Source organism: Elaeis guineensis, chromosome 12 (genome assembly GCF_000442705.2).
Source record: "Elaeis guineensis isolate ETL-2024a chromosome 12, EG11, whole genome shotgun sequence".
NCBI lineage: Eukaryota > Viridiplantae > Streptophyta > Magnoliopsida > Arecales > Arecaceae > Elaeis > Elaeis guineensis.
Genome location: NC_026004.2, coordinates 87,212,512 through 87,239,679, shown reverse-complemented (window position 1 = coordinate 87,239,679; position 27,168 = coordinate 87,212,512). Strand labels below are relative to the sequence as shown.

The 27,168-nt window shown below is 35.5% G+C and overlaps 1 protein-coding gene across 1 annotated transcript in view; it reads right to left on the bottom strand.

Moving 5' to 3' along the window:
• Positions 1-9,161, bottom strand: part of LOC105061163 (uncharacterized) — a 31,767-nt gene extending 22,606 nt beyond the window's left edge. Inside the window, exon 1 of the mRNA XM_010945126.4 lies at positions 8,168-9,161. Coding sequence (XP_010943428.1) covers positions 8,168-8,472 — 305 coding nt within the window. The 5' untranslated portion in view covers positions 8,473-9,161. The remainder of the gene's footprint in view (positions 1-8,167) is intronic.
• Between the last annotated feature and the right edge of the window lie 18,007 nt (positions 9,162-27,168).

The following is a 27,168-nucleotide window of genomic DNA, read 5'->3' as shown; positions in this document are numbered from 1 at the left end:
TAGTAATGATAAATCAATGTAATCTCACTATATAAGTTCTCTGAGGCGAATAAATTTTAGTCTCACTATTGCCCTTATGGACTTTCGACTATGTCTTAAAGTGCCAGGTCAATGTTTTGCTGCCTTAACATGTTTTCAACAGTGATGAATATAATTCATCTTATGAGACATGTTAGGAAAGTCGATCTAAAATTAAAGGATATAAGTAGAAAAGGAAGGCCATTGGTTACACTAACAATGCATATATATTCACCAGTCGACCAGTTATATATACATTAGCTAAAGTTAGCTTCTTATATATAATTATGAATATCGATCGTGGAAAGGAAATTAAACATGACTCTTGAGTATGCGTTAATTATTGGTGTATGTATCAATGCATCTAAAGCGAAAAATAACACTCAATAAAATGTCTCTATATCGATTGCAAATGAATGGCAACCGTGATATCCCTGGCAGCTGCACAACAAGATGCCAAGAATATTTACCGATCACACGGCCTAATTGCTTGTATGAATGATCACGAAAAAGACTGTATTTTTGAATGAAAATGTTGCTAAACCCATTATTGTGCTGGTGGGAGATGTAAGACATGTATGCCCAATTATGGTCTTAAAGAAAATAAAAAAAAAAGTGGGCAATTCTAAACTGCCCATACAAGAAAGTGATGGACAGTTACTAAACCACCCACAAGCGTATAACTCTCATACAAAAGAAAGGAGTTTGATTTTAAATGAAACTCCTTTTAAGACTCCTGAAAAATAACCTACAAAAGAAAAACAATGTTATTTCTCTCCATAATAAAAAGAGAACATAGTAAAAAAAAAAACAAAGGAGAAACAACAAGTGATTAAGAGGCAATTCAGGCTGTGGCAATTGTTTTCTTTCCATTTTCTGATCGAAAACGTGACCAGAATACTAAGAGAAATGATATTTAATCCATCAAGATGATTTTCTTGAATCTAGTGATTTGGGCCTACAAAAGGTAAGTCAATTGCCACTATAATTCTCTAGTTTCTACATTCATATTCTATATATGCAAATGGTTTCCTTCCACTTCAACCCTAAACCACATTTTTTCTCATTTTTGTGTTGTAATATCTCGTGATCATCATTATCTCTAACCCATTCAAAATCCTTTATAAGTTTTGATCAATCAAACATCTCTTGGTGATAAACTTTTAATAGAAATAACCAGTGCTGTCCAACGTAAGGAAAGAGAGCATTGTGGTCAGGGTTCGCCGTACCGAGCCGAACCACTCGGTACGGGGCGTATCAAGCCGGACCGGTGCTCAAACGGTCCGGTTCGGACTTTTTTTCGAGAAACACCCCGAACCGGTACCGAACCGAGCAGTTCGGTCCGGTTCGCTTCCATACCATCCAAAACCAAACGGTATGGTCCGGTTCGGTCCGGTTTGGCGTGAACCGAACCGTACCGACACCCCATGTGTCTAAAGTGACGAGGGGGAGGGGAGATGGGGTCGGAGATCACATGCATAAAAGAACCCTTACCTGCTTTGGAGTTCTCTAAGATGTCTCAGAGAACTCCCGAGGGTCCGAAGGTCTCAACGAAACCATTGAGACCTCCGAAAAATTAGAAAAAAAGAAAAAAACTCCGTCAAATTGCAGGAGTGGTTCGAGGAGAGGCTGATCTTTGGCCGGAGGTAAGATAATGTATTATTTTCTTAGTATTTTTTTTTTAATTTTTGTTGTTAAAAATAGGATAAGAATAAGAAAGAATGAAAATAAGAGAAAATCATACCAAAATCTTGTAATTTTGGGATGATTTAATTATATGTGATAGATCTTTGGAAGATCTACACGATGACATCAAAATTGTTAATTTTCGTTAATTATATATTTTTTAAATATTTTTAAATATTTATTTATTTAAAAATTAAAAAAAAATTAAATTTTAGGAAAAAAATCAAAGTTTGGGAATCATGTTTAGAATGATTCAAACTACTTAAATCTAATTTCTAATTTTTTTCAAATATTTGAAATTAAAAAAATATTTTTTTAATTATTAAATTTAAAAATTTAATTATAAAATAAAAAATATATAAAAATAGTGTTATATTTTAGTTAATTTAAAAATATTATTTGAAGCATATAACATATTTATTTTGAATTTATAAGTTTTAAAATAATTATTAAAATTATTTTAAAATTATATATAATTATTTTAATTATCGTTAAACTATCGTATTTTGTTATACTTGCATATATTTATAAGAAAAAAATTTAGAGCATGGCATTCGTTCACTTTAATTAATTAGCTATTTTATAGTATATATTTTTTATATAAAAATTATTAAAAAATAAAAAAATAAAAAATCAGTGTTAGTTTTGAAATTGAGAATAATGTTTAGAATGATTCAAAATAATTGAAATATTTGAATCTAACTTGAGATTTTTTTTAATTTTTTTTTGTAAATATTTAAATAGTAAAAAATATTATCAAATAAAAAATATATGTAATTAGTGTTATATTCCAGTTAATTCAAAATAACTAGTATTTTGTTATATCTGCAGAAATGAGTAAGAAGAAAGATCAAGAGCGTGACATCGGTTGGGATCATGGCGAGATGCTCTCGGCTCGACATCATTGAAGATGCAAATGGTGCAACACAGAATTCAAGAGAGGAGTGACTAGGTTGAAACAGCATCTAGCTGGTGGTTATCCTGATGTGTCGATGTGTCGGAAATGTCCGCAAGAAGTCCGACAATTGATAAAAAAGCATTTTGCTGATTCGAAAGTAGCGAAGGAAAAGACAAAACAGAAAAAGATCGAAGTAGACCATCGAGCTGCATAGCCACCTTCTTATCACTCTAGAGAGTCAGAGGAGGCTTCTGCTCCAGATGATGAGGCACAAATTGAGGCTGCCATTCATGCGAGCTTGGCGGATCAGTACCAGCAGGAAGAGATGGCCCGGTACAGAGACCGATTTGGACCATCATGCTACGAATCAGGATCTGGATCAGCGACTGGTAGGGGAGAATTCGAGTTCAGGAGGACTACCTCAGTCAGAGAGCCTGATGGTAGAGGGAGCAGATGCAGCATGTCTTCTTTGTTGGGAGCTTTTGACAGTAGGAGGAGATCCTCCAGAGATATTCCAGCAGGAGCCAGCATACAGGATTTGGATCCACATGCTTTGCCCAGCAAGGATTCAAAGCAGCAGAGAATTGACAGTATGCTGAAAAAAGATAAGAAGAAGAATATGTGATGAGCTATTGGATCATGGTTTCATTTCAGCCATATTCCAGCAAATGCAGCAGCCAATCCTTACTACCGATCTGCTATTTTAGCCATAGAGGCTGCCGGCCAGGGTGTAGATCCTCCAGGACCTAAAGACATCTATGGTCAGCTTCTTGACAGCAATAAGGAGGATCTGCAGAGATGGATTGCTTCTTACAAAAATAAATGGCCTACATACGGTCAGACAGTGATGTGTGATGGTTGGACAGGTCCTACTAGGCGGAGCATCATTAATTTTTTGACATACTGTGATGGAAAAATATTTGTTTACAAATCAATCGATGCTTCAGATAAGATGCACGATGCCACATATATCCTTGGTCTGATGGAGGAGGTGATTGATTCAGTGGGTAAGCAGCATGTCGTGCAGGTCATCACAGATAACAGCGACCGCAGATATACTGGACCCCATGTGCTGCACATTGCATTGATCTTATATTGATGGATATCGGAAAGATTCGCAGGATGCAGCAAGTAGTGGAGATTGCCCAGACCATTACTAGATTCATCTACAACCACACATGGGTTCTTTCATTGATGCAGACGTATACTGGGGGGAAGATCTTACGACCGGATATCACACGGTTTGCTACTAACTACATAGCACTTGATAGTCTTCTTCAGAAGAAAACAGCCCTACGTCAGATGTTTGTCAGTGTCGAGTGACAGGAGAGCAGATATGCGAGGGCCGGCACTGATGAAAGTCATGTGGAGAACTTGGTGACGAGTCAGTCATTTTGGCAGCGGACTGAGAAGATAGTGAAGACTATCAAGCCTTTATATGAGGTGCTTCGTGCCGTGGACAGCGAGAGATACCCCCAGATGGACTTCCTATATTACATGGAGAGGACAAAGAAACAGATCAGTGAAAATGATCCCAAGCATGCTCAAGAATTCATTAACATTATTGAGCGCCGTTGGGACTATCAGATGGGCAGAGATTTACATCTAGCTGGTAAGTTTGGATTCAAGAATATTTTAAAATATTTTTTCAAAGCATGAAAATAAAATTGTGCTTAATCAGTCTTGAAATTTATCTGCAGCTTATTACTTGAATCCGAGATTTCAGTATACTATTCCAGGGATAGATATGAATAGCGAGCTTCTTGCTGCTCTTCGTAATGTCATATATAAGATGGTGCCTGATCTAGAAATCGCGTCGTTGTGTCTGCAAGACGTATGCTAGTTTAAAACAAATGTAATTATTCAACTGAATTCGATCTGATATATTTATAAATAATAAATATATTTTATTTCAGACGAAACAGTTTAGAGAGGGATCAGACAGTTTTGGAGTCCCATCAGCTGTCGTAAGCAAAAAACAGATGAATCCAGGTAAATTACATATCAATAATGAGCAATGTAGATTGATATGTAATTTTGCTTAATAATATCATCAAATTTGATATATAATTTTACTTTTGTAGCTGAACGGTGGATTCATTTTGGAACGTTAGCAGAAAATTTGAGATATATGGCTGTCCGTATTCTTTCTCAGACGGTCTCTGCTAGTGGCTGTGAGCGTAATTGATCCACTTTCGTCTTTATCCACAGCAAATAGAGAAATCGTCTGACACAAAAATACCTCGACGATCTTGTATATGTTCACTACAATCTGAGGTTGAGGTTAAAATATATTCAAGAAGAAGTTCAGTTGAAGTACATTGATCCGACGCTGGATGATTATGCCGACGAGGATGACGATCCGATCATCGGATGGCTTGCAGGTCAGCAGCAGGAGCCAGAGCTTGATGAGCCAGGATCCCCTCCACGACCAGCCAGTGTGGTGGCAAGGGAGATCAAGATGGATCCAGGGCAATGGACAGAAAAAAATATTCCACATAGGGTTCCAGCTGATCAGCCACAGTCTGAGGAGACACAAGGGACTCATTCATCACATGACTCGCTATCCGATACATCTTCCCAGAGATTCAAGCGAGAGATGTATAGACGTTCCTCCCGACAGCCAGCAAGAAGGTATCCATCCTCCCAATCACAGGAAACTCAGTCACAGAGGGGCACAAGGGGGAAAGAAAAAGACAGTTGCACGTGCACCACTCTCGAGAGTACAGGAGCGATCTGATTCAGATACGGACACCAGGAGGAGTGATGATGATACTGGTAGTAGTAGCCATGGATCTGATGATCAGGAAGGAACTGAAGGACAGGAGACCACCGTTTATGAGACACAGTCATAGAGTGATATTCGATTCACCAGTGAGTCTCAGTTTACGTATGTCACACAGGATAGGGATCATAGTGGACGAGTCGGTAGAGATCGTGAGGAGCCGATTTCATATAGACGACGGGCTCTTAGAGGTCGTCCAGCACATGATGCAGCTGCGGACGATCTTGCACGTGGAGTAGGGTCCATAGATGTATCTGGATCATCCTCGCATTATGGATCCTATTATCCACAGCCACCTTATGATCCATATGCATATGGTGCATCCGAGGCATCATCTTCTAGTGGTTACTACCCTATGCAGCCTGGAGCAGCTCCAGGATCAGATTTTGCTACTGGCATATTTAGATGGGCTCCCCCACAACCGTACCATCATCTCGAGGATACTTCTCAGAGTCAGAATTTTAGCGAGAGGTCTGAGATGTCTTACAATCTAGAGAGGATGCCTTATGGGATGATGAATATTCGAGAGTACGGTGCAGCTTAGCTAGAGGGTTGGACTGATGTCTCTTCAGACTATGTTGATGATCCAGATATCTACGAGCGTCACAAACACTCGACAAAAAATTAAATGCAGAGTACATCTTAAGGTTCGTATATCAGTTATTGTGCTTTGTACTTAAATATTTAGATATATTTTAATGCGTATTTTATATATTTTTTCTTTAGTTTTAAGATGACATAGTTGAAATATAATGTAAATAAATATATGTTTGAAATTTTGGATCAAGAGTCTTTGTACCGCAATCTAACTCCAAATTGAACCCAAATATGTCAATAATATGCAATATAATGCCATATTGAGGTTGTATTTATCAATTATTAACTTTAAAAATAAAAAAAAATTGAAAATCGAAAAAAATTGTGTACCGGTACCGGACCAATATGCCCGGGCATACCGTGTGTCGGTACGGTACCGGTACCAGTACCGGTACCGTACCGTATCGGTCCGGCACTGGCACGCCGTCCGGTACCGGTACAACAAATCTTGGTTGTGGTAGTCTCAGCCATCACGATCCACTTACCGAATCATAAATACAGCCAACATGGTTGCAAAAAGCATGATTAATTATTGGAAACTCTAGAACCACATAAAGCCTCAAACTTCACAAACCACTGCACTTGACATATACCATGAAGAAAACATTGACACTCTGTAGGGGAATTGATCCTCACCTAGGATCATAGAACATAAGCACCAAAAAAACAAGAAAATAGAGTGAAAAAGAAAATTTCCTATTGAAATAAAAAATTACAAGATACTCATAAAGAGTGGAACACTACTATTCTCAATTCTTCACTCTTGGACCAGAATGATGCTTGCACTAACTTGAGGCAAACATCAAAAGCCATATCCCCTGCTCGCACATGATGCAAAAATATTACAAGGATATGCGGCCGTACCACTGCTTATTATGTATACCTTGTCTTCAACGACTTGAGGATTCTTATTCCACCAATGCAGAAACTAAAGGGCTCCCTAAGGTAATGCCACACAGGAAGATGCAAAACTTAGAGCCATGAAGCTTGGCTCCCATCCAGACACTAACATATTGCTTTACTCTAACTTCTTCTAACACCCAATCAATATGGAAGATGCTACTAGATCTGGAGTCAAACTCAGATTGTTATATTTCAAACTAAGACCCACTGTAATTCTAATAGGACGACTTCAAACTAAGACCCCAAACCCATCTGCGGATAACATATAATAACCAATAAACTAGTTCTGCTACTATGCTAGAACTCAAAACTAAGACCTACTGTAATTCTAATAGGACAAGACCTCAAACTAAGACCCCAAACCCATCTGCCGATAACATATAATAACCAATAAACTAGTTCTGCAACTTTGCTAGAACTCAAAACTTGAATTCCAATATAATTCAAACTCAAATGAGGCATTGGAAACTAAATCCAATCCTATTCCAAATGTGCACGCAAATTGATTACAAATTGATATGGAAACAAGAATGCTATCAGTCAGCATTGGACACGGCAATGGTTATCAACATCATATTGTCACTTTAAAAAGAAAGAGATTCTTCCCCCATATGCCGAATATAATTTTTGTCTAGCAATAAATTTGGTATTCACAGCATAATTACCAAGTTGAGAAATTTGTGAAATTAACTACAAGTGAAAAGGAATCAGAAAAAAATGGTAAATGTGCCCCAGTGTAGGGAGTGGGAGGCACTAATGGAGATATACATGGGAAACAAACTGGAAATCATAAAGAAACTGCTAGGACCCCCTGTTAAAAGTTCCCTCATCTTTTCTTTCATATATTCAACAGCATCTAGTTTTCTCCATGTTATTATATGCTCCACATATGCTTCCCAATATACATAGAAATCAGATAAAATTCAATTTCGATGCAAGTTTTCATGTGTTTCATCCTCTCTGTCCTTCAGTTTTTTTTTCCTTTTTTGAAAAAAATCCTGTGTTTGCAACACAAAGTTCAGATGAAGTTTAATTCAAATACAGATTTAGTCCATTAAAAATCTGAATGCAGATATAACAAAAAAAATCTTCAGACTGCAACAGTATAATGTTTATATCAAGAAGGAAAAAAAAAACAAAACAGACAATCTGAACTATTATAATGTTAATCAATAAAAACCAGTTAGATTAAAAAATTCCAACGACCTACATGAAACGAGGCTTGCAGAAAATTCAAAGGAAATGCTGAAACTAATTGATGAGAAACGAAATCTACTTACCCCATCAGATTAACTCTGAGGTTGACCTTGAGCTGCACAAAGAGATCATAAAGCTGCCCCAGATCAGCGGCATTGCCGTGCGAGTATAGCACCGTGAGCCGGGCATAGGGGTTCCTCAAGTAGAATGCTACAACCTTGTTCCCACGCTTGGTGTCCACCACCAGGACATCCAATGAATGATCCCGTGGGATCCCAGAGGCAACCAGCCGCCCATTGTCTTCCTTCTTGACGGTGTAGGTAGGCGGCTCGGGCGGGAAGAAGGCGAATTTTGCCGCCAGACTCGAAACCGAGCACCCCGGTAGCATCGAGATCGATCCAACTCATTGACAGAGAAGAATTTTCATATGAAAATAGGAGTCGGCAAGGAAAATCCAGCGCAAAAATTGCACCTTCTCCCCTTTACCCTTTATCTGCGGCGACCAAATCTAAAGGGTTTTGTTCTGACAAGGAGGTTTCAGCAATCGGATTCAAAGAGGAATCGAGTACGAGTTTAAAGGAGCCACCTTTCTTTAGAAAACTGATGTCTTTAGGGTTTTGCTAGGGTTTTAAGCAGGGAAACAGAGAGAATAGCTCTAAAGGAGTGGAAGATGGGGAAGTAATACTCCTAATGGAGATGGAGAAGGGAGTGGTTTGGAACATTGTGTATAGTTTGTGAGGGGAAGAGAGAGGAACTCAAGTGGAAAACAGAGCAGCTGGAGCAGGGTTGTTGGCATCTATCTATCCATAGCATGGATGTAGAACAGAGAGTGAAAGAGACAGGACCTTGTAAGAGGGTCTTAGGGATGGAGAAGTTTTAGCTCTTCTTCCCCACTGATCCTTCTGTTTTGGGTTTAGATTTTGGACAGATAAGACAGCCTAGGACTCTAGGTTCCCCTCCCCCTCTCTCTCTACTGATCAGTTGAGGTGTGGGCCTTCTGCTTTAAGGAGGGATTCCTGGATGTGACTTTGGGATTTTAAGGGCTTGAAGTCGTCTCTCCTTGGAAAAAAGGTGGAAGGCAAGGAAAGTTTTGCCTTCATTTATTAATCCGGCTGTGTTCATTTGTTTTGTAGCTGAGAGAGAGAGAGAGAGAGAGAGAGAGTGGTAGGGAAGATGTGTGAGAAAGACTGCAACTTTTGGACGCGGCACGGGTGCTTCCGTTTCATGTGGTCGCCCACACTCGCCCATGCATGAGATCACCGAGTAAGACAACATTGGCGTCCAAGGGGTCTGAGGAACAGGGGATGGGAGAGATTTTTTGATCAGCTGTCTGTCCAAAATAGCACACAGCCTTCTACTCACGTCAAAAATGCAATGAGTTTTGATGGGACCCACAGCTTGTGTCGTTTACTTCTCTGGGGTTCACGTACCGTCAATTATAGGTGCTCTAGGTCACATGATGAAAATTATGGGGAATCATTTCCCACTAGTTGCTTCACCGTCTTGGCCGCATTAGTTTGGTTTTGTGTGTTGCTTCCCCGCAACAACGTTTTTGAGTAATGGCAGTACTTTTCTAGCATGTCATTTTTGCTTGTAGTTACTGATCCATTTTTTTAAATTTTCATATATGTCTTTATAAGTGATAATTATTGTTATGCATGTATTTTGGAACGATAATTCTACACCATCTATGACTTTAGATATAAGTATTGATAACCCAAAATGTCAGCACCCCATTTTATCAAAGCTTATCTTCATCATTTTTACTTGCTAGCCTCTGTACTCCATTCATCTCAACTGTGCAAACGGGCTACACGGGCACAGTTCAAATAACTTCACGATTCAAATGTAAAAATAAAAGTTTAAAATTTGCTACTAGGGGGCAAATGTTGATTTATATTACTTGAGCAATGATGGAGAAAAAGGACAACAGCTGTTGTAACGAATTCATGGATGGACAACGGCTATATGAGTTTGTCCATCTTGCTCATCAATGCAATCATAAATTTTGTATTCAGCATGTATCACAGATGCGTTATTTTTTTGGAATTAGTTTTGGAAAGAGATGCATCAACGAGAAGGTTCAAAATCAGTTCCACTCACAAGCAAATCTTGGATGAATTTTATGAATTTATTGTTGATCATAAATCCATAGCAAATTGTAAGTTCGACGATAAATGAATGAATACTAATCTCCAGGATCATTCAAGGTACTGAAACATCAAAGGGAATCCTAGGCTTGAACGAAGTAATGTAATATATTTGAATTGCCATTGACGACATCAAAGAGGTGCTTAAGATAGTGTTTGCATCATCTTCAATGGACTTCCATTGTTCGGAAGAAGAATTTCCTAAGCTAAAGGAGACATTCAATGCACTAAGAAAAATCAAAGCTATGCCATTCCATACTTTCCACCTCAAAAGATACTACTAAAGCAGATGTATCACATCTAGCTAGGTGCTTAAATTGGTCTACCCTGGCACATGGAGTTTATGACCCACCCTTTCATGTCATTAAATAACTTACAAACTCGCAAGGAAACAATGTCCTAAGAGCGACACTTTTTTCAAAGGATGTAGAAGTCACAAGAGGGGTGCAAATATAAAATGGCATGTTGTACCAAAGAGCTTATTTAACTCTCAAATATTTGAAACGGATAGAGAAAACAAGACCCATCTTCCATTGAACCTTCCAGGTACCTAGATCTTGCTTTAGATTCAAGTAATCAACATCTTTAGATACAGATGGAGAAGATGTCCTTATTCTATTGCATGAAAACGTGAGATTACTCGCAGACCTCATGCATGTGGGCCTAAAGAAATTTGGAGGGGCACGCTCTGTGATAACCAAGGTATCAAACGATTCATGTCATCATCTGGCATCGACAATAATAACTCTCGTGTTCCGAGCCGCTTGTTTGCCTTGCCAGCTGGAGACTTGGGAGCAGGAGCTATGATTCGAGGCGGTTGGGTCGGACTTCGTCCGGTCTGTAACCCAACCCGATCTATTTTTAACCAAAATAACTTGATTCAACATCTGCATCTCCGAAACCTTAAACCCCTACCCCCTCCCGAAAGAATCCCATGGCCCCAATGCGGCCATGCCAGGAATGGACACGGTGGTGATGGCACCAATGCACCCCTTCCAAAGTAGCGACGGTGAAGAAGAGGTCGAAGGAGGAGAAGGTATCGTCATGGGGATGACTGAATTCTTCAATCTTGACTGTGTACTGATCTGACTTTTTAGATTATGTGAAAATATTCTTTCTCTACCTTGGATGATTATCATGCTCTTCTTCAGACGCCTACTAATGATACATAGCTTAACGATCTTGATAGAACCTTCCAAGTCATTTTCTTTTGTTTGCACAATCGTAGAGCAATAAATTCGGCGTCATGAGCATAATGACCATCCACGATGGCTTAACATGAGCATAATAACTATCCACAATTTTGATCCGTACATACATTAACTACATCCCAAATATCTGGGGTGATAGCTTGTGAATCGCTCTTTATATAAAAAGGGATCCTTAGGTAAGTCCTTTTGAACACAGAAGTACTCTCTCATCATCTTTTCTCTCTTTCAATTGTTCTCTAAACTCCGACAAACTATGCATCAAAGGATCCCCACTTGACAATCTCCGAAAAGTGGATTTTTGATTATAGGTTGAAGGGGCTATCCTTCTCAACCTCCCACGAAACACCCAACTTATCCTCATATCAACCTCCAGCTCGATTATCCATCGACCTCATCGGAGTTTGACGGCGACAGATATCATCGAGGATGTAGAAGGAGGTAGGAGAGGCAGTGGTAGATAAAAGAGTTAACGAGCTGAGTCGAGCTCGAACATCTCTCTGTTCGAGCTCGACTCGAATGCATAAGACTCGAGTTCGAGTTCATGTTCGTATTCGATGAATAATTAGACATCCTGTTCTAGCTCGGCTCGTTGAGAAAATGAAATATTCAAGTTCGGCTCGAGTTCAGCTAATTAAATAAATCAAGCTTAAATTCGAGCTCGAAAACAAGACTGCTAAGCTCATTACGAATAACCTGCTTCACACCTAGATTCAATTGTTAGGATTCAAAACAAGATTAATTTTAATAATATAATATTATAAATCATCCAAAGAAGCTCCACATGTCTATAAACAAAGCAAATAAAATTGTTAACACAAGAACAAGTCAATGGACAGAATTACAGAAATTACAACAACACAACCACCAAAAAGACTGAAGTATAAAAGCAACTAAAAACTGAAAGTGAAATAAGAAAATCTAACCTAGTGCAAAGCTCTCTATGATATAGATATTGCTATCGTTTGCTCTTCATCATTATTTTGCTTCTACAAAGTAAACAACCCTCTATTAAAACTCAAAATAAGATATGCATATATAATTCATATTCAAAGTAATCCATACCTAGAGTTGAAGTCAAATTGAAAGCTATATACTGGAATTTAAATAGAATAGACTTACCATTTTTACTTTTTCTTTTAATCCATACAAGTTTTGGATGCAATCTCCTCCACATATGAGGGCTTCCACAATTTCTATGCTCAATTTAGAGTAATGAGGGTCGATAACTCTTTCTTTCACACTAAAAATGGACTCAGAAGCAACCATGCTAATTGGAATAGCTAGAATCTCCATGGCTATCTTTGACAGTACATGATATTTTAAATAATTGCTTCTCCACCATTCTATAGTATCAAATATTTCATCTTCTTTGCACAAATGCTCCCTTCTTCAAGATAAACATCCAACTCAGATTTCAAAGGCCTTCGAATACCTTTTTGTGCTAAGAACTCAGTATAATCAGACCATCCTAAATATTTATCATCCTTAGTAATGGTGCTAGATGTTGATGTAGCCCCACTAATATAAGTAGATATGCCACTTCTACTTGATTCTTGTCCGAAAGCAAAGAATGCCACATTCATTAAATAACTCATACAAAGACTATTTAATATACGTAATATTCTTTTGGTATTTATCTTTCGAGTAAATTATTAGAAAACAAAACTCAATTAATATCATTTTGACCTCGAATCCATCATAGCCCCAAAAGCCATTGCCAAATTATATTCAGCCCAATATTTATCAAATTTCTCTTTCATTTTCTTTACTATTACTTTGATATAATCTTCTTCAACATACATCATCTGATCTAGCATCTTTTTTATCTTGTAAAGTTGTGACAGAAACAAATCTGATGTGGGATAATCTGTACTAGAAAAATAGAATAACACAAATAAAATGTTTCATAGTTAGTTCAAGTTTAATGGTTAATGCTAGTGCAAAATATACATGTGGATTCAGAAAATAAAAATTTTGAACTCTTCTTGGCTGCTAATTTATGTCATTGGCATTATGAGTAGTACTCATTTTGCAGATAGATATCAAGCTAAAAAGCAAAATATTTTTTATTATAGTTTATTTGTCTCTTAGCTAAAATTAGTTGATCCTAGAAAGATACAACATGAGGAAAAATTAGTCTTTTGGATTATTATGTACAACGCACTAGTGATGCTATATAAAATTCTACAGCAAGTTCTTTTTTTTTTCGAAGCAATATCTTATTCCTTATAACTTATAAGCTAATGGTTTTCTTCCTTTGATTGGTTGACAGGCCTTTCTAGTTCATAGGATTCTACAAAATAAGGTGAAAAGAATATCTCCAAATGCATGCATATTTCTGGTTCAGGCCTTTCTACATATTTTTCATTTAAAACTCTAAATACATGCATAAAAATAAAAAATTAATAGAACCCTAAAGTTCAGTATGCATTACTTGAAATGATGTTTGTAGCTTCATTAAAAAATTTCAATATATCACATATTTTTTCCAACTGTTCTCAATCCCCTTTAGTCAGGCAAATCACATAAAGTGGCTCTTTGTCTCTATATGGTTCAAATGCCTCTTGTAGTTGTAAGGCAATAGTAAGCATCCGATAAGTTGAGTTTTAATGAGTTGGGCAATCCAAAATCAACTTTCTTGCAGGTAATTGATATTGTTGCACTACCTCACCAAACTTCAATAACCTAAACTCTGATGAGTTTAAGAAGTTAACTATTTCTCATATATCATGAATAATGAGTTCAATCTCCTTTAAGCCATCTTTCATCATTAGATTCAAAATATGTGCACAACAATGTATATGGAATAATCTTCCTTCAAAGAACAACTTCTTCTTCACTTTGAAGCCCTCTCTCAAGGTTCTGATTGCTTTATCATTACTAGATGCATTGTCAACTGAAATCATGAAGATCTTGTTCTCAATTTCTCAATCATTTAAGCACTTGTAAAAGGAATCTACAATTTCAATACCACCATGAGGGGGAGGCAAATACATAAAGCTCAATACATGCTTTTGCAACTTTCAGTTTAAATCCACAAAATGCCTGATAACAACTATATAAAATGTCCTCTAGTTCTTAGATTTTCAAAGCTATGTAGTGAAGCTAATTTTGCTAACACTCTTCAAAGTTGCTTTCAACTTCTTCTTTTCTTTCTCAAAAATAGCCATCACATCACTTCTTGTTGTTCCTCTAGAGATCTTTTGATAATATGGAGTCATTGATTTCACCACCAACCCAAATCCGTACTCTTCTACTATAGTAAATAGCTTTTCATTTATTAAAATATAATGTGTGATTGCCTCTTTTATTTTTGCTCGATCAAACTTAAAAATAGTCACACACTTTGTTTCTTGACTACTTTCGCTAGTGTCATCCGTAGTTGTTGGTTGAAATTAAAGTGATTTTTGACTCCTATCAAATACTTTCTTAACCTTGTAACTTTTCAAGTGTTTTGAGAAGTGGCTTGTGACTCCTAAATCATAAACATGAAGTCGACCCTTACAATGTGTACATTCAAACCCTTTTTCACCATTGTCAAGAGTAATTTCTTTGAATTCTTTTCAAACTGCTAATTTTCTCTTTTTTTGCTTCTTTTCAATAGGATTGCCATCATCCACATCCTCCGCATCAACCTCTTGCTCATTATTTCCATCCACATCAATTTCTTCAACTATTTTTTAGTTGTAGCATCAGTCACATGCTCTTTTGAAAGCATGGCCAGCATATCAACATCTAAGTCTACTTCGAGCTAACTAGAGAATCTAAAGTTTATGTGGAGGCAGCATCCCCAAGACAAGTGGATTTGTTCAGCATCTATTTTGCGGTAAAACAATGAGAAGTAAATACAGAGCCAATCCACTTAATTGTTAAGAACAAGAGAGTAAATCGCTACATAAAGGATAAGGCAATATGTTTAACAAGAGAATAAATTAAAGTTAAATAAAGGCCTACATATTAAAGCTACAAGAACTCTCAACTGAATTCTGCTCCAAAATAAAAAAAACACTCAACTAACAATTTAACAGGCCCTTAAATTAGACAACTATCAAAAAAAAAAAGCGTGCTTATTTTCTTCAAATTTTCAGTATCAATTGTCAGAAAAATTTGAGTTAATCTTATGCGGCAAAGTGGGATAGCTACAACTTACATAATAAGAATTTACAGCATCGACAAATAGCTACAGAATCGGACTAAAAGAGAATCTAAAAATTCATAAAGAAGTGGCTGTCCATCTAAAAGAAAAATCAATTATGCATATAAAGAAATTAGCACGATTACAGTCAAAGAAAAACCAATCAAAATTAAATTTGAGTAGTTAACTTTGAGATAAGAGAAATGATTGAGAAGTACTGCTAGCCAAGAAAAGTTTCTCAGTGGATTGAATAATGCGACGTAAATCCATCTTAAGAGCAACAATGAAATCCAAACAGCTAATGGTAGCAAAAACTCCAAAATAATCATGTAAGTCAGAGCCCTGCATGAAATAATCCCTAAACTATTCATCAAAATTGAAGATAAAATCAAATCAAAGTAGAAAGTTTAGTAAATTCAAATCGATCAGATCTATAAATCACAAAAAGACAGAGCTAAAAATCTCATAAGAGCAAGGTTTGGTGGAGACTGGAGACTCAACAACAAAAGCGAGGTCTGGTGGTGTTGGATTTTGGTGGAGATCGGAGACTGGAGTGACTGAGTGGGAGAGGAGAAGTGACTGATGAGAGAAGAGTGAGTGACGGGGGTGAAGAAAAGAGGAGTGAGTGTTCTAACTTCTAAACCTAAAAATCCTAAATTAGACAAAATAAATATCAATTATATAAGGGTATAAGGCTATAAGGATAAATTAGTTCTAATAACTATTATTATATTTAAAATATGTAACTAATTACATGTAAATGAATGTTCAAAGGAACAGAAAAAGGATTTGAAAAAAGGTTATAATAGCTTATATAAAGGATGTAAGGATATTATTATACGAATAATACAAAGGTACTTTAGTTATTACATATTCTTAATGATATAGGCTCACGAGCTTTCGAGCTTGAACAAAGGGTTATTCAAGCACGATCTTGTTAAACTAACGAACACCATCTTAGGCTCGAACTCGAGCTCGAAAGCTCATTCAGCTTGGCTCATCGAGCTTCTTAACAAGTCGAACACAAGCTTACTCACAAACAGCTTGACTCATTAAGACCCCTAGTGGTGGATAATCATCTCTTGTGGGATAGCTCCACTTCTCACCGTCATTGGTGGTAGGATCAAATGCAGTTGCCTCCACCTCTGTCTTAAGCTCCTCTCCATCATTTGCGAGGAGTTCCTAGCTTTCTAGGGTAAGGCAGATGGAGTACTAGGACTAGTGATTGATTGAGAATTTTTGATATGTAAATTGGAATAGGAAAGAATTTAGATTTGTGTAGGATCATCTTGATTTAGGTCTCGATAAGGTTGGTTTGAATCATCACATCTGCCCTTGGCTTGGATCATGGGGCTTTAGTCAAGCTGCTTTGTCTGGCTCGAGTCAAGTCAGGTCATTGGTTTGGATTGGGTTGGGTCATCAGTATGAGGTGGTCAGATCATCAGTTTGGGTACTATCAAGTTAGTTTATCAGACTTATCTTGGGTCACGTAACCAGGTTCAAGTTGGGTCTTCGGGCTTAGATCAGATCGAGTCATTAAGCTCGAATTGGATTAGGTCATTGTTGAGCTCAAAGTGGGTTGGGTCATCATTGAGCTCAAATTGAATTGGGCCACTAGGCTTGGATCATCATGTCAGTTCATCGGGCTTAGCTCAAGTCACTAGGCTTGGATTAGATCAAGTCATTAAGCTCAAATTAGGTTGGGTGACCAAGCTCGAATCAGGTCGGATAATTGGGCTCAGATTGGGTTAGGTTGGGCTAAGTCGGTTAGGTCATCAAACTCGGATTAGATCAGGTCATTGGGCTCCGATTGGTTTGATTCATTAGGTTTGGGTCAGGTCAAGTCATTAGGTCAGATTGGGTCATTGAGCTTGGAGTGGATCAAGTTAGTTCATCATTGTCAAATTAGTTTGGTTAGATCCTAACTCAATCCATTGAGATTGGTTTAGATGGATAACCAAAAGAAAAAAAAAATTGAAACCCTCTTTTCAGCATGTCATACATCTACATGCTTGAGCAGCCACCATACTCTCCTCTTTTATTTCTTAGCCTTTCTCCCTGAGTTGTAAATGGGTAGACACACATAGGGCTGAAACTAGATCGGATGCAGATTGGATGCTAATATATCTATATCCATATTTATTTTGTATAATAAATATAGATATAGATATGGATGTTAGTTGGATGCAAAAATTTACATCTATATTTATTTTAAATATTTATCGTTATAACTTGGATACTACAAGTATGGATATTAATATAAATTATAAGTCAAATAATAAATTTTATAAGCATGGAATCAAAAATATTTCTAAATAGAAGGTAAATTAAGTTAATAGAATGTTTATGTGGTCATGTATTTTCTTAAAAATTAAGAGTTCTGCATAAAATTAAATAAGATTACAAATAAAATCGGATATTCAGATATGGATTCGGTAATTGTCTATCAATATTTGTATCTATTTTTGTTTGATGGATGTAGACAAAGATATAGATATTAGTTGGATACTCAAATTTCTATGTATATCCGATTAGATTTGGTGCAGATACTGACAGATTTATGTTGAGAGGAGATGTATCACATGACACACCTCAACTCCTAATAAATTTCTTACATATATAATATAATTAATATAAAAAGACACCTCTATCCTTAATAAAAGGACACTCTTTCAAGTCTTATGGAGATATTATAGTATTTAATATGCAATAGCTGATGAATATTCACTTACTAAAAAAAATAGCTGGTAGATACTCATGATTCTCTGACTCATCTATGATCTATACCTAATAAAAAAAAAGAGAGACCACCGCTACTAGTGGTGGTCCCCTACAAACAAAAATATAAAAAATATTTACTTATTTGTCTAAAGATCAAGGAGTATTGATGTGCTGAAGGTTGAAGCTCTTTCCATTAAAAAAAGAAGTCGATTGGACTTTCTAAATAAAAAACCCAATTGCAATACTTTGTTTAAAAAAAAATTTCTCTCTCTCTCCCTGAAAGTTCAAAGTATGCAGCTTTCTCAGGCAAATTTATCTAGACAGTGTTCTGATGGCAAAGGCAATTCAGACAAACGACGGTCGACCAAGCAAGCAGTGGTGGTTTCGTGCAGGTATGCAGTGACGACTAAGTGGCCAATTACTTGAGTTTAATCAAAGTACAATCATAATTACAAATCCTAAATCTTTAATTAGAAATCTTAATTTATTTTTTTGGATGAAAATTAATTTAATATAGAACTAGAGTTTGAACAATGAAATTAATTTTTATAATTAATTAAGAATTGCATTAATTGATACTATAACTTATGAGATGATTAGATATTGGAGTGTTACTATGTTTCTTTCCCAAAATTTTTTTATGTTGATGCCTGTTGGGACTTGTAATTTTTATTTAATATCATAAAATGGTGAGATATTGATTTGAATGACTTAGAAAAAAAATTATGCTTTTGAGATATAAACTAATTAAATTTAATAATTACTTTGGTCGGTTAACCTATGGAGAGATTTTTGATAAAGAAATATTTTTTATCTCAATCATAAGAAGGGACAAAGGGAAATAGTATTAATTCCAGCTAATCTGGGTCTGAGAAAAAAAATTTCAGAGTATCATCTTAATAAAAGAGATGAAGTAAGGAGAAAATATTTGTAAAAAGGCCCCTGTCAATCTCATGAGCATAATTTTTCATACAGACTGATTCAAGAAAAGCGACATAAGTTTTGTTCAAATTGGTTTGATCTATACAGTAAATGGTTAGAATATAGCATATCGAAAGATACGTTATATTCCTTGTATTGTTATCTATATAAGCCTGAAAGAAAGCAAGGTGGGGGTGAAGCTTTTGTTTCAGAAAGATTTTTCACATTAGAATAAGAAGAAAAGTTTAATTAATCATGTTGGTAAATGTAACAGTTCTCATAACAAAGCTCTCAAGAAATATAAAGATTTAATAAGAGAAAAGCAATCTATCTGGTTTATTTTCATAAGCAATCAGAATAAGTTAAGAATAAATATCAGATTTGGTTACATGATTCAATTATTTGTGTGAGATTTTTATTGCATCAAGGATTGTCTTTTTATGGCTATGACGAATCCTAACATTCAAATAATAGAAGAAATTTTTTTGAACTTGTAAAAATTGTTGCCTCTTTGAATGATAAAATAGCTATAGTGATATTGAATAATGCTCTTGAGAATCAACAAATGACAACCCCTAGTATTCAGAAAGATATTACAAATGTAGCTATAAAAGAGACTCTTAATGTCATTATTAAGGATCTTGGAGATGATCTATTTGGAATATTAGTTGATGAATCCGATGATGTATCTCGAAAAGAACAAATAGTTATTGTATTACATTATATTGCTAACACAGATCTATTAAAGAGAGTTTTGTTGGTATTGTACATGTTGCTAATACTTCCGCATCATCTCTTAAGTTGGCAATTGATTCTTTACTTTGTGAACATAAGTTGAGTGCATCAAGAATACGTGAACAAAGTTATGATGGAGTAAGTAATATGTAAGATGAGTTCAATGATTTTAAAACTTTAATTTTAAGAGAAAATGAGTCTGCATATTCTATTCATTATTTTGCTTACCAGTTTCAGTTGATGCTTGTAGCTATAGCAAAGAATTATATTAACATCATTTGATTTTTTGACTTGATTTCTCATGTGACAAATATAATTAGAGCTTCTTACAAGCAACAAGATACACTTCGAGAATAAGTGCTAAAAAAATTGTAGAGACAATAAGTAGTGGTGAAATTGAAAGTGGATAAGGGTTAAACCAAGAACTGGCTCTAAAAAGAGCCAATAACACAAGATGGGGTTCCCACTATAAATCACTTTTGAACTTGGCTGAGATGTATCTGAATGTGATTAAAGTGCTTGAGTATATTTATGAAAATACATCAAATGCAGGGCATAAAAAGGAAGCACGTTCTCTTATGGTCTTGTTAGAATTATTTGATTTTGTTTTCATCGTGCATTTGATATTGGATATACTTAGTATTATAAAAGAGCTATCATTGGCTTTGCAAAAAGAAGAGCAGGATATTGTAAATGCAATGTGATTTGTAGAAGTGTCTAAGCAAAGATTGTAAACTATAAGAGAGATTGAATGAGACTCTTTGTTGGAGAAAGTTTATACTTTTTGTTGTCAATAGGATATTGACATCTCTAATATGAATGATGTTTATGTGCTCCTAAGAAAATCAAAACGCAAAGTTGGGCAAAACATCAATTTGCATCATTATTAGGAAGAAATATTTTATGCAGTTATAGATATATAATTGCAGGAGCTTAATAATCATTTTAATGAGATAAATAGCAAGTTGCTTTTTTGAATGGCTTGCTTGAGTCTTAAGAACTCATTCTGTACTTTTGATGTATCCAAGTTGATGAGGATAGCTGAGTTTTATCCTTATGACTTTTCTAAGATTGATATCAGATCCCTTGAGCCTCAACTTAAAAACTATGTTATTGATGTGCAATCACATGATGAATTTGTAAACCTTAAAGGGCTTGGTGATCTTTCTAGAAAGTTAATGGAGTCCGAAAAATATTTTCTTTATCCCTCAATATTTCTACTTTTGAAGTTAGCTTTGATTTTGCCCATTATAACTACTAGCGTAGAAAGAGCCTTTTCAATAATGAAGTATGTCAAATCTGAATTGCAGAATCGAATGTATGATCAATTCTTGAATGATTGTTTAGTGATATTTATTGAAAGAGATGTATTTAAAATAATCACTGATGAAGCTATTATGCATTGCTTTCAAAATATGAAAGCACGTGGGGATATTATTAAATATATATTATTTATTCATTTTGATGCAATGTAACACCATATTTTTCAATTCTTAATATTTTATGTATATTTTTGTATGATAACTTGTTATAAAAATGACACCGATAAGAAAAGCTTTTGGATCTACCACTGGGTGCAAATAATATTCGATCTACTTTCACCCTACTCGCATAGCTTCTTAGTTTGCTTTATTTAGCCATCTAAAAGTTTAATAATATATTTTGTTCTTGCATCATTCATCATAAGGAGGCATGATGCAAAGATCATCTAGTCCTCTCTAAATAAAAAATATTATTTGATACCGGCAACTACTTGACATATAATAATTTTTTTATGAGACCTGTTTGTCTCTTTATTACTTCTAAGAGAGAGAATAAAAATGAGAGGGATAGGTAAATAATCAAGAAAATCTAAAATCTAAAAAAATATATGAGAATTGGAGCATAATCACCTTATAAAAGTTCATTTTCTTTGACTAGTTCTATTTTGATATTTGTTAATCATAATTATCAAAATTATATCACTATCATTATGGCCCAGTTTAGTCCGATCCACTTAACTAGCCAAGCCCAGCTATGGCCTAGCTTAGCTGGATCCTATACGATAAGAAGAAAGAAGACTCTTAGAAGAATCTTTTTCCTCTCTAATTTCTTTAAAAAGAGTAGTTTTAGGACGTCAGGGCCATAGGGCTTTCTAGAAAACCACCTCATCCTTCTCTCCAAGGCTCCACCATGATCATTGCCCCTACTTTCTCCCTCTCTCCCCCTTCTTCCCTCTTTCTCCTGCTAGTTTTCTTTTACTATGGCCATAGAAATCGTGGCCGAAGAAAACCACTAAAGCCAAGGTAAGGAACCATTTTATTCTCCATTACTTTCTCTTCTTTCTACAACCTTAAACCACCATCACCGACCAAGGAATCAGTTGAAAATTGATAAAAAAGTCCTCTACCTATATCTCTTATTTTTCTTGTTTTTCTCTTTCTTTTCTAGCTAGTACCACTTTCATTCTCTATTGATGAGCCTCCGACCTCGACCTCCTTACAATTTTTTCTAACGAAACTATGCCATCGGAGATGGCCAATGTCCAAAAATAAGAAAAGATCAGGTTTTCTATTTTTTTTAGTCTTTTTATCTTGATTTCTCGCTAGTCGATCATTACTACGGTCGGCTATTATTGCCGGGCACCGGCCATACCCTCTAGCATGATCCTTAATAATCCTAACCTCCCTTTTCTCTTCTAGGAGATGAAGACTCTTTCTCTTCCTCTCTTCCTTATCTCTCTCTCTATCATCTTTCTCTTCTTCTTCTTTCTCTCTCTAAGAGGACCTAGGGATCCTAGTTCAAAGTTGTGCTTCTTTTGCTATGGACCCATGTTAACCCTAGCAAGGAGGCCCTAAGCTGCCATGGTGCCTAAGCTATATGTTAGATTGATAACTTTGGCCCTATTGAATGTTATTGAAATTCATTATTGATGAACTTTGCAAATCGATCTTGATCTTGATCGAGTCTGTACTTCAAGACTCATTGATTAAGTTGTTTAAATCTGATCCACCAAATGCCATCACTTGACCAACCATCTCTTTTTCTTATTATTTAATTCTATTAAAGTCATTGAATAGAAATTAATTATATTTTCAATATTTTAAATATGTTTAGCAGATTTGTAGAGTAAAGTTTGAATATCTAAGGTAAAAAAGAAAAATGATCTTATACCGCTTATTAATTTTTAAATTATCATATTTTTTATGCCTATGATTTGCTATTGATGACATGATATTTTCTTGAAATAAAGGATTAGCATATGTGATATGAAAAATCATGCTTTAAAATAGTTTGATAAATATTTTTATTAAAAATATTATATTTTGAATTATAAATTTTATTATATCTTTTAATATTTTTTTTCATCTACTTATATTATTTTAATAAAAAAATATAAATATTTTAAAGGCTTTTAGATAGCTATATATAGCCCTCCTATAATTAGAAAAAATTGACATGGGACAAATAAGGTCACTAAAAATAAAAGATGGTCTATGATTGAAGTTCATGCTAACAAGCTTGATAATTTTATAGTAGAATTTTAGTCCTTTAATTAATCATGAATATGTAGTTAGTGACTTTTTGAATTTTAAAGATTATGGATTTTAGTATTTATATTCAATTTTAGACATTTTGAACTAGTATTTATGTAATTACTTAATAATTGATGAAATTAAATCTTTTATTATATTCTATATATGATCGATTATAATTGTTGGCTTTGTATTATCATGGATCGTACATCTCGACAATATGACTATATTATGTTATATCTAATATTTTTCTAATTTTTTTTTTCCAAACCTGACTCAACCTTAATCTAGATGGCTATAGGTTGAGTTAAAATTAGTGAAGAACAGCTGCAGGTATCTATATCAATTACACCAAAATTTATCTCAATTTACTGTAATTGTAGTTGGTTACTGGTTGTAGCTCATAGCGTTATGCTACCATGACACCATGCAACAATCTCAGCTGATGCTAAGACACAAACTACAAGCACATACACACAAAAAATATTCTCCAATTTTGAGCCGATATGTAGCCCTCAAGGGATCTAGCTGGAGGCAGCTAGGACTTCATGTTAGACGACAAGTAGCCTTATGTGTCAATGTGTTTAATCATGATCCCATGCAAAAGATTCAAACTCTTTGGCTGTCTAATTTGGGAGTTCTACTACTTCTCAATGGTCATGTGCTCGGTTAGGTTGCATTGGGTCAGTAGATCCGTATGATTTGATCTAGTTGATGGCATAGTTGGATCGGGTTAGCTTGGCTTAGATTTATTCGAACTTTTTTTTTTTTGATGTCGAGGTTTACTCGAACTTGATTTTGACATTTCGGTTTGCTCACATTCCCGCTCCATTTTCTTTTCTCCATCTATTGGAACTTGGCGTGGATGTTTTCCTTGCCAAATTAGTCAAAATGGTAGAAATTTTACATCTCTTTCTCTCTCTCACTCACTCACTCAACCACCCGCACACACAGAAGGAAAGATGAGCATAATCCATTAGTTTTTATCAAGTACGATAAACATTGAGTTGGCGTACAATTTGATATTGATATTTGGGTTTGCTCATATTCTAGCTATATTTGTTTCTTTTCTCCATGTTTTGGAACCTAATGTGGGTGTTTTCCATGCCAAAGCGGTCAAATAGTAGAGCCTCTCTCTCTCTCTCTATCTCTCCCACTCTAAGAGAATCGAAGATGGGAGCATGAAATATACAATTTTGTTAAAAACTGCTAATAATGTAACCTTTTGAAACTTTTCGTATCCATACAACTAATTCTTCTTAATCTTTAGGATAATGATATTTGCAAAAAATAAATAAATAAATTGTGGAGTTCCTCGTTGAGACAATGGCTCCTGTGGCCACATCAGAATCACCAAAGTTCTAATGGGCCTTGGTCCAAGACGAGATTTATTTGTGAGCCAGATGGGCAGCCTACTCGAGCCCGAAGCCTTTTGGGTGGGCTTGGCATCAAAGTTTTTAGACCGGCAAGCTAAGCTGAGCCTGAAAAATAGGCCCGTATTAATCATGGATTGTCGGGCTGAATTCTTTTTATTTTCTTTTTTGCTTATTTTGATATATCTATATATCTAATTGATAATTATTGTTGATATGTGAACTTAAGAGGATAACAAATATATGACGGATTGTTGGCAATAGTTAATTATCCATATTTAATATTTTTTAAATATTTTTAATTATTATAGTATTCTTAGTAATTTTTAATAAAATAAAAAATAGTCATGAAGCTTGAGACTTGGCTCAATGCCCAAAGCTGAAGTAGTGAGGCTTTAGCCTAGAAGGTAGGCTTGAAGAGATGATGAGAACTAACAAGTTATGTTAAAAAGCTCAAATGGTTTAAAAAGTTTGAGGGTCTAGGTGATAGCCAATCCCTATTTTTTAGAGATAAGATAATTAACTCACAAATGGAATTAGTCCAAGAAAATAGAAACTAGTTGTTGCTAGTTATCTTAAATCCTTATTTCACACATATATTCCTTCACAGAAGAACATGGCTATCAATTCGACAAGATCTTCGAACATCCAGGTGTTTGCTAAATGTAACATATATGCTCTTCCTAGGACTATTGTATGAATTCAGTTAGCATCAGTGAGTTATGATAAAATCCTATTGGTCATCAAAGTACTTATAGCAGAATTCTAAGACTTTTATTTGTGAAATTTTTTATATATAGAAATATGCATATAAGCTAAAAAGAATTATACGTTCCATATTGATGATTTTGAATTTGATCATCGCCTTCTTGGTAGCAATAAATGAAACAAATGCAAATGGCACTATGAAAATTACTATCTTTAGTTGCTTCAGTTTATATGCCTATCTTTTGTATCTTTGCTTAACTTTAAGTCTTCAGCAAATATAAACCAAAGAAATACTAGAAGAATTTGTCTCATAAGTCTTCTTCTTTCTTTCTCTCTCTTTTTCCTAGAGAAGGAAAAAATAACTAGACTTACTCTTCTCTCTCTCTTTGGATGGCATGTGATTGTGGTGGCATTGGGATTTGTAGCATGAGAATCCTCTGAGGAGGGGAAGTGCTAGAGTTTTTAAGGAGTGCCCAAAAGTCATATGGCTTTGCTAGAGATTGGATAAGGGATAGGGGCAACAACCTTACTTCGCCACCTCCTAGCTAGAGTCTTGATGTGACTCTAAGAGAGAGGATAAGAGGTGTTAGCCCTTGTTAGGGATGCCTCTTTCTAGATGTTGCCCGCTTCTAAGAGGAGTATGTCATCTTGATGCAACAGGTTGGAAGAGTGGTAGCATCCTTCTTTGGCTACCGCCCCCACTGGGATCCTCTCTAAATGGCACCTTGGGTTAGCCTTTGGTTTGGTCTTGCTTGACTCGACTTAAACCAAATCTTATTTTCATACTATATCTCTAGCCAAATTCTTCTTTGATTAATTTTGTATCTTTCTTGGTCCAATCTGTGAGGGAATAATCAACCGAAATCTCATTCCAATTGACCTAAAGCTACATGAAGCATGCTAGATGCATTACCAGGATAAATCAATTTAGATTCTCACTCACCAATAGCTTGCCCCTTCATGTCTATTTTAGTCACATAAAAGTTAAATTTTCTGGCATAGGGATATATATGGTGGTATGAATATCACATCACTGAACCTTTGTAAGTAGAATGAAATCTTTGTGAGTAGAATGAAACCACTTTATCTCTTTGTTTTTGCACAAGTTACATCTTATAACTCAGTTTTTCATCACTCCAGCATCCTTGTATGGTCATTGATTCTATGTTGTCGAAAACTAAGCATATGATTTCATAGGCATTAGAATCCTAGATTATTTGACATCCTTTTATGAAAATAGTTTGCTTAAAAGCTTAATCATAATAATTTTATAAACAATTATTTCTAAAATCTTTGAAGTTACCACCTAGGCCTCAAAGTCTCATATATTCGATTGTGTCTCCGTTCTAATGTACATATTATGCCATTATGCACAGTGATTTAAGTCTCGATGGGATAGAGGCCATCCCGATTGTCCCATCCCATTTCTCTGAGATTTTGACATTTGAGATAGGTATAGAACCTCAAAACATGCTTCTAGCCTTCATCCCAACCATCCTGCCTTCTTTCTAGTTGGATCATGCACTGGCACGGCCGTCTTGATTGGACTTGCCCTTTTTTCCTTCGATTCATTGCTAAGAGAAAAAAGAGTAAGAAATTGATGTATTGACCTTTT